The 12,698-nt window shown below is 41.8% G+C and overlaps 1 protein-coding gene across 1 annotated transcript; it reads left to right on the top strand.

Annotated features, from left to right (window-relative positions):
- The first annotated feature begins 1,773 nt into the window (after nucleotides 1-1,773).
- On the top strand, nucleotides 1,774-10,038 carry ZG16 (zymogen granule protein 16). The gene is made up of 4 exons (XM_039330475.1): nucleotides 1,774-1,874; nucleotides 3,927-3,982; nucleotides 4,082-4,214; nucleotides 9,375-10,038. Coding segments are annotated over exons 1-4 (585 nt in total). The 5' UTR covers nucleotides 1,774-1,872; the 3' UTR covers nucleotides 9,769-10,038.
- Nucleotides 10,039-12,698: the final 2,660 nt, after the last annotated feature.

The following is a 12,698-nucleotide window of genomic DNA, read 5'->3' as shown; positions in this document are numbered from 1 at the left end:
GTGGTGTTGGTGTTGGTCTATGGAAGTAAAGTAGCCTAAAGCAGATAGAAAAAGATATTATTCTCCAGCAGTAGGATTCATAAGGAATATTAGTTGGAGGAATAAAGGTATAATAGGAAAGAGTAGAAGAGAGACCAGTGAGTACTAGCCTTTGAGTCTTTGTGTATGTATTGACCTGATCTCCTGGAGCCTGCTGACTTGGGAATTCTTAAAAGAACCTGTGACAAAGTAGTGGTATTAGTGGGATGTCCAAAAAAGATACGACAGGACAGACTGCCCACAAAATGGCCAGCCCCTGTGTTACTGTTTCCCTTGAGAGCATCTGACATACAAAAGGATCAAGAGCCAGTGGAGAAGTGCAACATAAGGGAGAATCTGGCTTCATGTGTGTAGATTGGTAGAGTGCAATCTTTGTTTGGAGACTTTCTGTGGAGTGGTGCTTGTGCTCTAGAGCAGTGTTTCTTAACCTTGATAACCAAGGTAGGTGGACTTCAAATTCCAGAATTCCCCAGCCAACAAGCCCACCTATCTTAAAGTTGCTAAAGTTGAGAAACACTGCTCTAGAGCAGGGGTGTCAAACTCACAATGTCACGTGACGTGTCACAACGTATCACGACTTTTTTTCCATTGCCGGCAATGGACCATGACACGTTCGGCCTGCGGGCGGCAGTTTGACACCCCTGCTCTAGAGTATTTTCTTACCTCTAATTTTTAAGGTATCTGTCATTTTATCTTTCTTCCAGGCCCTCCCTGTATAAATCCTGGATTAAACTGTTTACTTTTGTTTTTCTTGCTCTTCCTCATTTTTAAAAATACACGAGAGTTTTCAATACATACATACATGAAACATTAGATCAAAGAGAACCAGCTATGTCAGCTGTTCAGGTGAACTATGGACCTCCTCAGGTAACCTGTGGGTCTTCTCAGTTTACTAATGATGAGCAACTTCAAAGCTTTGCTTCCTTCAAACCAGTTTGTAAGTCCTTTAGTTGGAAAACACCTTCAGACAAATGCCACTCCTAAGTGAATAAGTTTCACTTATTCTATGAGTAATGATTTTGTTTATAAACTTATAATGTTAAAGTTTGAAGAGAATTAAGGGTTTTTATGATTTTGTTCATTGTATAATTAGTAAACTTAAATAGATTATGTTTAATATGTTTGCATAATCCTGTATTTTGCTCTGGGAAGTCGGGGGGAGGGGGTGGGGGTGGATGGGTTGAAGTTTAAGTAGTTCAGATAAAGTAGAAATAGTCTTATTGTATATAATATTAATGTTTTAATTTTGAGAGAGGAACTGCTTGGGCATTTCCCCTGGACCGCATCAAGAGGGAGAAGAAGAAGGTGAGAAGTAAGTAGGAAGGTGGAGGTGAAGGAGGAGAGGGGGTGAGTGAAGAAAAAGAGGGAAAGAAGTAAGTTGGTTTGAGGTGAGATGCGGTTTGGGGGGAAATGGGCGGGCAAGACCGAATGTGGTGTGTATCAATTTGTTTTATTTTTTATCTGAAGTATTTGTAAGATTGTTATGTATTATAAAATTGAAAATAAAAATTTTTACAAAAAAAAAAAAAAAAGACAAATGCCACTCCTTAGCAAAGTTGGTCAGAAGGACAGGCTTATCCTAGAATTCGAAGCCAAGCCGGGGCCACCAGGCAGCCAGGAAAAAGAGAGAGGGGGTTCCTTGGCTGACTTCCAGGAAAGTGCCAGCCCAAGAAATCTATAAGAAATTATGATGTTGATTCAGCAGGCCTGTTCCCAAGATAACGGTGATACATATGGTGCAATGGAAGCAGTATAAAAGAGGTTGAAGGTTCCCATAGAGGACTTTTTAGGAGATAGCCACAGATCTCCAAACCTGGGACTGCGTTGGTCACGATGTAAGTAAGAAATGGGACAAGAATTTTTTTTCTACTTAACACAGTCAAAGAAAACCAACAATCCATTCTTACCAATCTAGGTGAAAAATTTATATACTGCCCTTAATCTAAGTTTTTAAGAATTGCTTCAGTGGTAGAGAGGGAGCTGGATGGTTTCTAAATTTAATAAAATAATTAATAGGGGAAAAACTTCCTAAATCTCAAAAATTGTGTTGATACAGGTGACCCGTAAATGGTCGTGCTTTTTATATCCCGGTGGCTCTAGAGTTCTTTCTAGCAGCAGCTTTCTGGAAAGAGAAGTCAGTCTGGGATTTGTAGAGAGTACGGTAGAATTGGATTTTAAAGCTCTGCCATTAAGCCCTTTGTTCCCATGTAAAAATTGGAGCATGAGGAATATTAAGGCTTCGGTGACCAATGTCACCCCTTGGAGATACTGCAAGAAATACAGTGAGCAGATTGGAAGTATGCCTGCTACCTATGGGGAAAAGGGCAGTGTCACAATATACAGGCAGTCCTCGACTTAATGACCACAATTGGGACCAAAATTTCCATTGCTAAGCAAGGCAGTTACGGTAAGTGTGTGTAGTGTGTAGTGAGGTGCCCCAGGGTTCTGTTCTGGACCCAGTGCTTTTCAACATTTTCATCAATGATCTGGACAAGGGGATCGATGTGGAACTCATCAAATTTGCAATGACACCAAGCTGGCAGGAATAGCCAACACTCCAGAAGACAGGCTTAGGATACTGGAGGATCCTGACAGACTTGAACACTGGGCGCTATCTATAGTGAAAAAAAGTAAGGTTCTACATTTAGGCAAGAAAAACCAAATGCACAGGTATAGTATAGGGGGTACCTTGCTCAATAGTAGTAATTGTGAGAGGGACCTCGGAGTCCTAGTGGACAATCACTTAACTATGAGCCAGCAGTGTGCTGCAGCTGCCAAAAAGGCCAACACTGTGCTAGGCTGCATTAACAGAGGGATAGAATCAAGATCACATGAAGTATTAATACCACTTTATAATGCCTTGATAAAGCCACACTTGGAATACTGCATCCAGTTTTGGTCACCGCGCTGTAAAAAAGATGTTGAGACTCTAGAAAGAGTATAGAGAAGAGCAACAAAGATGATCAGGAGATTGGAGACTAAAACATAAGGAACGATTGCTGGAATTGGGTATGTCTAGTTTAATAAAGAGAAGGACGAGGGTTGACATGATAGCAGTATTCCAATATCTCAAGGGCTGCCACAAAGAAGAGGGAGTCAAGCTATCCTCCAAAGCACCTGAAGGCAGGACAAGAAGCAACGGGTGGAAAGTAATCAGTGAGAGACGCAACCTAGAACTAAGGAGAAACTTCCTGACAGTTAGAACAATTAATCAGTGGAACAACCTGCCTCCAGAAGCAGTAAATGCTCCAACACTGGAAGTTTTTAAGAAGAGACTGGACAGCCATTTGTCTGAAATGGTATAGGGTTTCCTGCCTGAGCAGGGGGTTGGACTAGATTACCTCCAAGGTCCCTTCTAACATTATTATTATTATTGATCATTGCACAGTCAGCCAGATGTTCAGACTGGATTTGGCATTTTTGTCTACCTATTGAGTCCTTACCAAGGACCTGGGATAGGCAGATGTGGATGTTTGATGGTATTACAGAGTTATTATTATTGTTGTTATTTCTAATTTTATGGTTTTTTTGTTTGGGTTTTTTTTGCCAAGGTCAAATGAATCATTGAAGTTGCTAAGGGAATCACATGGTGGTTAAGCAAATCCGGCTTCCCCCCACTCATTTTTGCCTTGTCAGAAGCTGGCTGGGAATGTTGCAAATGGCCATCACATGGCCCTCAGGATGGTGTGACAACCCGTCGCCAAGTGCCCAAATTTTGATCACATGACCATGGGGAATGCTGTAATGGTTGTAATTGTGAGGAATGGCTTAAACTCGCTTCAGTGTCGTTGTAACTGGTCACTAAACAAATGATTATAAGTCGAGGACTACCTATAATAGTAAAAAAAAAGGAAGCTTATTGATTGTATACACAATTGTCTTTCCAGGAAGAATTGTTTCATCCTCATCGTCCTCCTTTTGTGTGGCCTCAACCTCCATGCAGGTAAATTCAAGGAAAGTCTGTTCCACAGTGAGTGGGGCTATTACCCACACATCCCTACCACAGCTCAACCCTTTCTCCCCCCCCCTAATTTTATTTCAGAGTTTGCTCGGACTTCCTCCTTTTCTGGGGAGTATGGGGGGACAGGTGGAAAGCGCTTTTCTCATTCTGGGAACCAACTTGAGGGGCCCATAACAGCCATAAGGGTCCGGGTTAACAGTTGGTACATTGTGGGGTAAGTACGTGAATGGTTGAGAGGGCTGTGGCTCAGGATTATGTATGATGAAGGAAAAACCTGCTAGGGTTGGTGGAAATTAAAATACCCCGTGTGTCAACACAACTTTGTAGGGTATGGCTGGCTGGGGAATGCTGGGAGTTGAAGTCCATGCATCGAAAAGTTGCCAAGCTTGAGAAACTCTCATCTTCACTAGAGTATCTTTGGGATAAGACACTGGATCACTTGTAACATAGGGAATAATAATAATAATAATAATAATAATAATAATAATAATGGCTTGGGACCACGTTAGCCGAGGTGGCGCAGCAGTTAGGGTGCAGTACTGCAGGCCACTTTAGCTGACTGTGTTCAGCAGGTCAGCGGTTCAAATCTCACCGGCTCAAGGTTGACTCAGCCTTCCATCCTTCCGGGGTAGGTAAAATGAGGACCCAGATTGTTGGGGGCAATGTAAATATATATATATATATATCGGTATATAAGTCTCATAAATAAATAAATAAATATTTGAAGGGCTGTCTTTTCCCGGCCACATCTACCCAACTCACCAAAGCACGGAAGTAGGGGATGCTATGGGTCCCCTCTCCTAAGGAGGTCCCTCTAGCAAGACCACGAAGAAGGGCCTTCCTTCTCTATATAGTTCCTGTGTCAACACAATTTTGTGGGGAAGCAGATCAGATTTGTTTATTTAACTTCTAAAGCTGCCCATCTCAGTGACTTTGGGTGACTTACATTTCCCATATTAATAAAACAATAAAAAGCATTTTGCAATCAAAACAGCCAACATAAATATAAACAGAAGCCTATTTATTTACTTATTCCATTTCCACAGCACCCATCCCAATCAATGGCTCTGGGCAGCTTACACTTCCAAAACTATAAAAAAAATTTAATTAAAGCAACCAGTCTGTAAAATCTAAAATGTACTTGAATATGTAGAGATATCTCAAGGAAGGGCTTAAAAGAGATTAAGATGGCAGTAATGACCACGTACGCAGCACATATAAAAAGAGGAAGGATTTCAGCTACGCTATTGCATGTAAGATGCATACACAAACAAGTGTCATCATAAGGATATTTGTTCTTTAGAGCAGGGGTCTCCAACCTTGGCCATTTTAAGACGTGTGGACTTCAACTCCCAGAATTCAACCAATTCAGAGATGGCTATGCTGGCCAAGCCTGATGGGATTTTTAGTCAGTTCATCTGAAGCAAGGTTGGCTGTGCAAGATTAATCTGGATCATGACTGGCTGGGGAATTCTGGGAGTTGAAGTCCACAAGTCTTCATGTGGCCGAGGTTGAGGACCCCTGCTCTAGAGATCTTCTCTGTTCATGTGGAAGAGGGAAAGGCTTGGGGATAACTTTTGTATTCCTTCAGTTTGATTTTGGCTCCCTTTCAGGTTTTAGAAATAGCCTGAATCAGTTTCATGGACAAATGTGAAAACTTACGTTTGCCAGAATTCCAATTTGTGGATATTTCTGGAATCAGACTTGTATACCATCTGTCCCTAACTTTCCCAGCTCTGGGGATCAGCAGGGGCAGTGGCGGATGGTGGCAGCGGAGGGTAGGGGTGGGAGATGGTTTTGTACATGCAACTTAATTCCATGAATGTGCATATGGAGCTTTGTGCACTTGCCCGTCACTTGCACAGCCCAGTTTCTAGGGGCCATGGACTGGTAGTGGTCTGCGGACCGGGGGTTGGGGACCCCTGTTGTACACAGCAGAGTAGTGATTAAACCTTGTTTATGAAAATATTGCTTATAATTATGATTATGTGCCATTAGGTTGTGAATTCCCGACTCCATAATTAGGTTTTCTTCATGATGATCTGTCCCTGACCTGTCCTTCAGATCTTCCAACAAGAGGAACCATCTCGACTGCTGGTCATCCTTTTTTTCTCTTTCCTTCCCCAGTTATTATACTTAAATCCATGTTTTTTGCTTGTTAATCATTGATGAGTCCAGAAAGATAATAGGCTACATCATATTAAAGCCATGGCTCTGAGAACTTCGTGCTGGATCTGAAACTGAATTACTCTGCTTGTTATCAAATTCAGCTTTGAAATGAGATACTCAATCTTAGTTATTTGAGAAAATTTATATGGCCGCCCAATTCAATCTCAGTGATTCCAAGGAGCTTGCAAAAATAAAAGGCCAATATAAAACAATAAAAAGCAATAACTCCCTACCCTCCCAGTTGACCATAATCAAATAATTTGGCTTGGACAAATGTGCCACACTTACTATCAAACAAGGAAAAATAGTGAAAACTGAAGGAATCAAGATGCCCCACGAAAATAACATTAAGAGTCTGGATGAGGAAGAGTACTATAAATACTTGGGTATTCTTCAAGCTGACAACATCAAGCACACTGAAGTCAAGAAAAAGATTAGAGGTGAATACATCAAGAGAGTGAAGAAGATCTTAAAGTCCAAACTCAATGGAGGAAATACCATAAAGGCAATAAACACCTGGGCAATCCCAGTCATTAGGTACACAGCTGGAATAGTGGACTGGACTCAAGCAGAACTAAAAGCAATGGATAGGCAGACCAGAAAAATAATGACAATGAATCATGCCCTTCATCCACGCAGTGACATTGATAGACTTTATCTACCAAGGCAAATAGGTGGGCGTGGAATGCTACAAGTACATCAGATGGTTGAAGAAGAAAAAATGGCTTTGTAAGAATATCTGAAGAACAATGATGAAGATGCACTGAAATTAGTATATCAGGAAGGCTTACTAACTACTGGAGAGACCAAACTGGCCTACAAGAAAGACCAAATGAAGAACAGAATAGAGGCATGGGAAGACAAAGCACTACATGGCCAATACATGAAAAAATAGCTGGGAAAGCAGATAATAATAAAACCTGGCAATGGCTAAGAGCAGGAAAATTGAAGAAAGAGACCGAGGGACTAATTCTGGCTGCACAAGACCAAGCCTTAAGGACAAATGCATACAAAGTCAAAATTGAGAAGACAGCAACAGACAGTAAGTGCCGCCTATGCAAAGAAGCTGAAGAAACAGTGGACCACTTGGTAAGCTGTTGCAAGCAGATTGCACAGACTGATTACAAGCAGCGACATGACAAAGTAGCAACAATGGTGCATTGGAAGATCTGCAAAAAATATCATTTGCCTGTAAGCAAAAACTGGTGGGATCATAAAATAGAGAAAGTCATAGAAAATGATAAATTAAACTGCTCTGGGACTTCAGAATTCAAACAGACAAGCACCTGCAACATAACACCCCAGACTTAACACTTGTCGATAAGAAAGACAAAAAAGTCTGGATAGTGGACGTGGCAATGCCTGGAGATAGCAGAATAGAAGAGAAAGAACTGGAGAAGATAACAAAATACAAAGACCTACAAATAGAAATAGAAAGACTGTGGCAAAAGCAAGCAAGGGTAGTACCAATAGTCATAGGCTCCTGGGTGCAATCCCAAAACAACTGGAGCACCACTTGAACACAATTGGCATTGACAAATTCGCTATTAGTCAATTGCAAAAGGCGGCCTTACTAGGAACTGCTTCCATCCTGCGACGATACCTGTAACACCATCAAACATCCACATCTGCCTATCCCAGGTCCTGGGTAAGGACTCGATAGGTAGACAAAATGCCAAATCCAGTCTGAACATCTGGCTGACTGTGCGATGATCCATAATAATAATAATAATAATGTTGGAAGGGACCTTGGAGGTCATCAGGAAACTCTATACCATTTCAGACAAATGGCTGTCCAGTCTCTTCTTAAAAACTTCCAGTGTTGGAGCATTCACCGCTTCTGGAAACAGATTGTTCCACTAGTTAATTGTTCTAACTGTCAGGAAGTTTCTCCTTAGTTCTAGATTGCTTTGTAGATTGCTCCCTCTTCTTTGTAGCAGCCCCTGAAATATTGGAATACTGCTATCATGTCAACCCTCGTCCTTCTCTTCATTAAACTAGACATACCCAATTCCAGCAGCCGTTCCTTATATGCTTTAGCCTCCAGTCCCCGAATCATCTTTGTTGCTCTTCTCTATACTCTTTCTAGAGTCTCAACATTTTTTTACATTGTGGTGACCAAAACTGGATGCAGTATTCCAAGTGTGGCCTTACCAAGGCATTTAAAGTGGTATTAATACTTCACGTGATCTTGATTCTATTCCTCTGTTAAATAAGTCACTTAACGAACTCCATCCCACTTTGGGGTTTCCAGCCTCTTGGTAAAACTTTAACTTAGGGGCCTTGTGAAAGAACGTCATGGGGATGATGTTCCACATGGAGGCAGCCACCATGGAGAAGGCCCTTTCTCATGTTGCTGGATGGACTTCCTTAGGAGAAGGGATCCATAGAATTCCTATGCTGGCTGGGGAATTCTGGGACTGGAAGTCCACACATCTTCAAGCTGCCAAGTTTGAGAAACACTCATCTACACTATAGTATCTTTGGGATAAGACACTGGATCAAATTTAACATAGGGACCACATCATTTGAATGCCTATGTTTTCCCAATCATATCTACCCAACCCACAAGAGCAGGGAAGTACGGAATGCTGGTTGGGGAATTCTGGGAGTTGAGGTCCATGCAACTTCAAGTTGCCAAGCTTGAGAAATATTCATCTAGATTCTTCTGTTGTTTCATTTTGAATTGTCAATGGCTCTTCTTCCAACCCATGTTTTTTCACATGGCAGAGTAACTATAGGATTACTTAACCGAACGTTGATGTATAGTGCCAGATGAAATGAATAACCTGTGTGGTTTAGTATGCGAGCAAACACACTCTCGGAGAAAGGCTTCTGACAGCCCAGGAATAATTTCTACACTTGTTGGAAATAAAGACTGTTCCCGATGTTGGTTTAGTCATCATTAAGCCAGTTCTCCCTTTAATCAGTGTAGGTGTAATTAAGACCAAACAAAAGCTCCATTGTGCAGTTGTCTTGACGTTCTTTGCAGAATTTTAAGAAGAGTTATTACAAAGGTAGCCTCAGTTTCTAACCTCCGTTTTTTCCCCCCATTGCTCATTTCTTCATTGTTCTTCTCAAAGAAAATCTATTAAGGAAACTAAGATGCCTTTTTATTGGTAATAATATGATTCTAATCTGGAAACTCATACTTCACAGATTGAAATTGGTCCGAGAGAACTAAGATCCTGTTTATGTATTCTAGCTTGCAGGTCCGTTATGGAAAAGACTGGAGTAACTACCTTGGTGGCAATTCGGGAGATTTGGAGGAAATCTTCTTGTTCCCAGGAGAGTCCATCATTCAAGTATCTGGAAGATATAAAACTTATCTCCAGAAAGTGGTCTTCGTCACGAACCGGGGGCGCTACTTTCCTCTCGGCAGGGACGACGGCACCAGTTTCAGTGGGGCACCACTCTACCCAAACACCGTCTTGCGTTATTTCAGCGGACGTTCCGGTTCCCTCATTGATGCCATTGGATTCCACTGGGATAAGTATCCTTGCAGTTGCAGCAATTGTAGAAATCAGACGCAGCAACAAGAGGTTGCAGAGAGTGAGCAGAGTAGCGGAAAGCCTCTGCTACCCGTGAGATTAGTGTAATAAGTTCCTTCAACCTCCAAGGATACTAGCCTCCCTTGCCCTATTGCCAATTATCTGTCTCTCTACAGATGCCTACTAAACCAATAAACCATCCTAAACCGAAACAACCTTTTCTTCCAACATATTTCCCACCCCTCCTTTATCCTTAAAAGGAAAGGAAAGAAAAGCTACCATCCATCTGATCTGCCTCAACTTTGCTTTGGAGCCGTTCTTCCTACAAAGGATCCAGCCCTGAACACTGTGGCTAATAAAAGGCAAACTGGAAACAAAGCATCGTTGTTTTTATTTGCTGATTGTCCACCCTTGAAGCTGGTGCCATCACTCTGCTGAAATAACATAGGAATTTCTTACAACCTAATTTTGCAATTATGAATTCACATAATGGGAAAAATGGAGCAATGCTTAAAGGTATCAACCATGAGCTCCTACTCTTCTCTCAATCACAGCCTTCCTGTTTGATCCTAAGTAAACTGCTACCTGGCCTCCTTAGCTTTCCTGATATAAATGAAAGGACAAAATAATGCTGTTTTTCTAAAGCTATTGTGAAGATGAATGAACTTACGCACTTTACCCAAGCCATAGCTTTCTTTAACCATAATTCTTGAGTAGGTAATAACGGCTGTGCTGACATACAGGTAGTGCTTAACTTATGACCATACCAGAATTTTCATTTCTAAGCAGGGTGTTTGTTAAGTCACACTCAGTTTTACGACCTTTTTGCCATGGTTGTTAAGTGAATCACATGGTTGTTAAGCAAATTCAACTTCCCCCGTTGACTTTGTTTGACCGTAACCAGATGGGAAGGTCACAGGTAGCTTTCACATGACCCTGGGATGCTGCAACCATCGTAAATACGTGCCAGTTGCCAATTGTCCAAATTTTGATCACGTGACCCTGGGGACGCTCTGACAATTGAAAGTGCGAGGACCAGTTATAAGTCACCTTTTCAGTGTTGATGTAACTTCAACTGGTTGCAAAATGAATGGTTGTAAGTTGAGGACTACCAGTACGTGAGCCAAACCCAAGAAATCATGTTATGCTTTGGTGTGATGTACAAACCCAGCCATACACTTTAAAAAAAGATAAATGATGCTGGAATGGATGGAAGGTTGTTTTGTGGGGAGGGAGGTTCAAAAAAAAAGCTGATTGGTTGATGTCTTCTATGTTTTGTGTGCTTTGTTGTTTAAGCATGTTGAGCATGTTAATATTCGCAGGAGTATAAATGCAACAGCTATGCAAACATCCCCAAACAACAGACACACATTTTCCCTGATGTGCAGTGATGCAGAAGTCTAAATCAAGCCTAGGGCGTCAAGTTAGCCTAGAAGCCAGGAGACAGTAAATTCTAGACCCACCTCAAGTATAAAAGTCGGCTGGATGACTTTGGCCCAATCACCAGAAGACTGTGAATTCTAGTCCCATTGGAAAGTAGTCAGATATCTGCTTTCCATTTTTCAGGGCTTGGAAGTGTAAGTTTTATGGCCCTCAAAATAACTTTGGGAGGAGCCAAAATTGTTGGCTTTTCTTGGGTTTGGCTTTTACGATGGGCTGAATAGCCAAAATGGGACAGATATTGAACACCGCTACCCAAGTTTGCTTTCCATTAGACATTCACAAGGAGACTGTGAGTTCTAGTCCCACTTTGGGCATGAAAAACCGGGTGGATGACTTGGGGCCAGTCACTCTTTCTGAGCCCAACAATCCACAGGGTTGTTGTGAGGAAAATAGGAGGAGGAAGATATATTGGATATCAGAATATACAATATTCAGATTGGATCCTGTTATTGCAGGGGTCCACAGTCTGGTGCTGGGCTGCAGCCTGTTTAGAATGGGGCTGAAGAAGTGATGGGGAAGCATGTGTGTTCCTGCATGTGTGCCTGAAGCTGTATTTGTGAAAGTGGCATGCATGCGGGCAAGAAACCATCTCTCTTTCCCCCCCGCCACTGCTGCTGCTGCCATCGCCTCCACCAGTCCACCGAATTAGAAAGCTTGGGGATTGCTGTGTATTGGATATGTTCACTGCCTTGAGTTATTTATAAAAATAATAAAGCCAGTATTTAAATAAATAAAAACTTGGCAAATCCACTCCCCTGAACTTGTCCTCACTAATATCATCAATGAAGAGTTGTGCATGGTCAGCAGACTGTGGAAAACACTTCCGTAACATAGGAATGATAAAGGATAAATTCAGGTCCCCTTGGTAGTTAGCCAAGGATGAAATAAAGGCAATTGCGTGAAAATATGGCCTTTAAAAATGGTATTTTTGTGTCACGACAAGAAGAAAGAAAGAAGATGAAGATCCATATGGAAGCTCCTGTAGGGCTGCTAAGAATCTCTTGCTTGGAGACATTATCAATTCCAAGCATTCTCCGTGTAAAAAGGAAGACCAAGTGAGCTATTTGGAATCAATAACTGTCAGTTGCTAGGCACTCTTATGTCGTTTCCTGCAATCCTGTAGACCTCCCAAGATTTTGGTGTTCTTGTCTGAAACCCCATGTGAGAATGTTGAAATGTCACATAATTAGGGCCATCTCATGAGATACTGGCCATTTTCAAAGAAAATATTTTCAGTTTTTACTAGTTATCTCTAATGGGCAGGGCCAGGAGGAACACCTGAGGATAGTTGACCCATCAGTGTTGTGGCACCTGCATTGGGCCTTGTTGTGGATCCCTAACTGCGATGAATGCTAGACACCAATGCAGATCTATATCTCTAGATGGGGATGTTTGGTTGCACAAAACCAAAGCAGAATGTGTATGTTCTTCCCTTCCCCTTGTGGTTGTTGTACCTTCATTTAAGCTAGTTTGTGTCTAGATCAGGTTGTCTAACATAGGCAACCTTAAGACCGATGGACTTCAACTCCCAAAATTCCTCAGCCTGCCATGAGGGCTCGGGAATTCTGGGAGTTGAAGTCCATAAATCTTAATGT

Source organism: Crotalus tigris, unplaced genomic scaffold, assembly GCF_016545835.1.
Source record: "Crotalus tigris isolate CLP2741 ecotype Arizona unplaced genomic scaffold, ASM1654583v1 scf7180000024427.8105951120:4207309, whole genome shotgun sequence".
NCBI lineage: Eukaryota > Metazoa > Chordata > Lepidosauria > Squamata > Viperidae > Crotalus > Crotalus tigris.
The sequence above is the reverse complement of the archived record's forward strand: the minus strand, read 5'-3'. Positions and strand labels throughout refer to the sequence as shown.

Excerpts from the sequence above, each read along its gene's own strand:
- ZG16 (XM_039330475.1), top strand. Across the intron at positions 3,983-4,081 it reads TGGCCTCAACCTCCATGCAG|AGTTTGCTCGGACTTCCTCC; the intron begins GTAAATTCAAGG and ends ATTTTATTTCAG. Across the intron at positions 4,215-9,374 it reads AACAGTTGGTACATTGTGGG|CTTGCAGGTCCGTTATGGAA; the intron begins GTAAGTACGTGA and ends TATGTATTCTAG.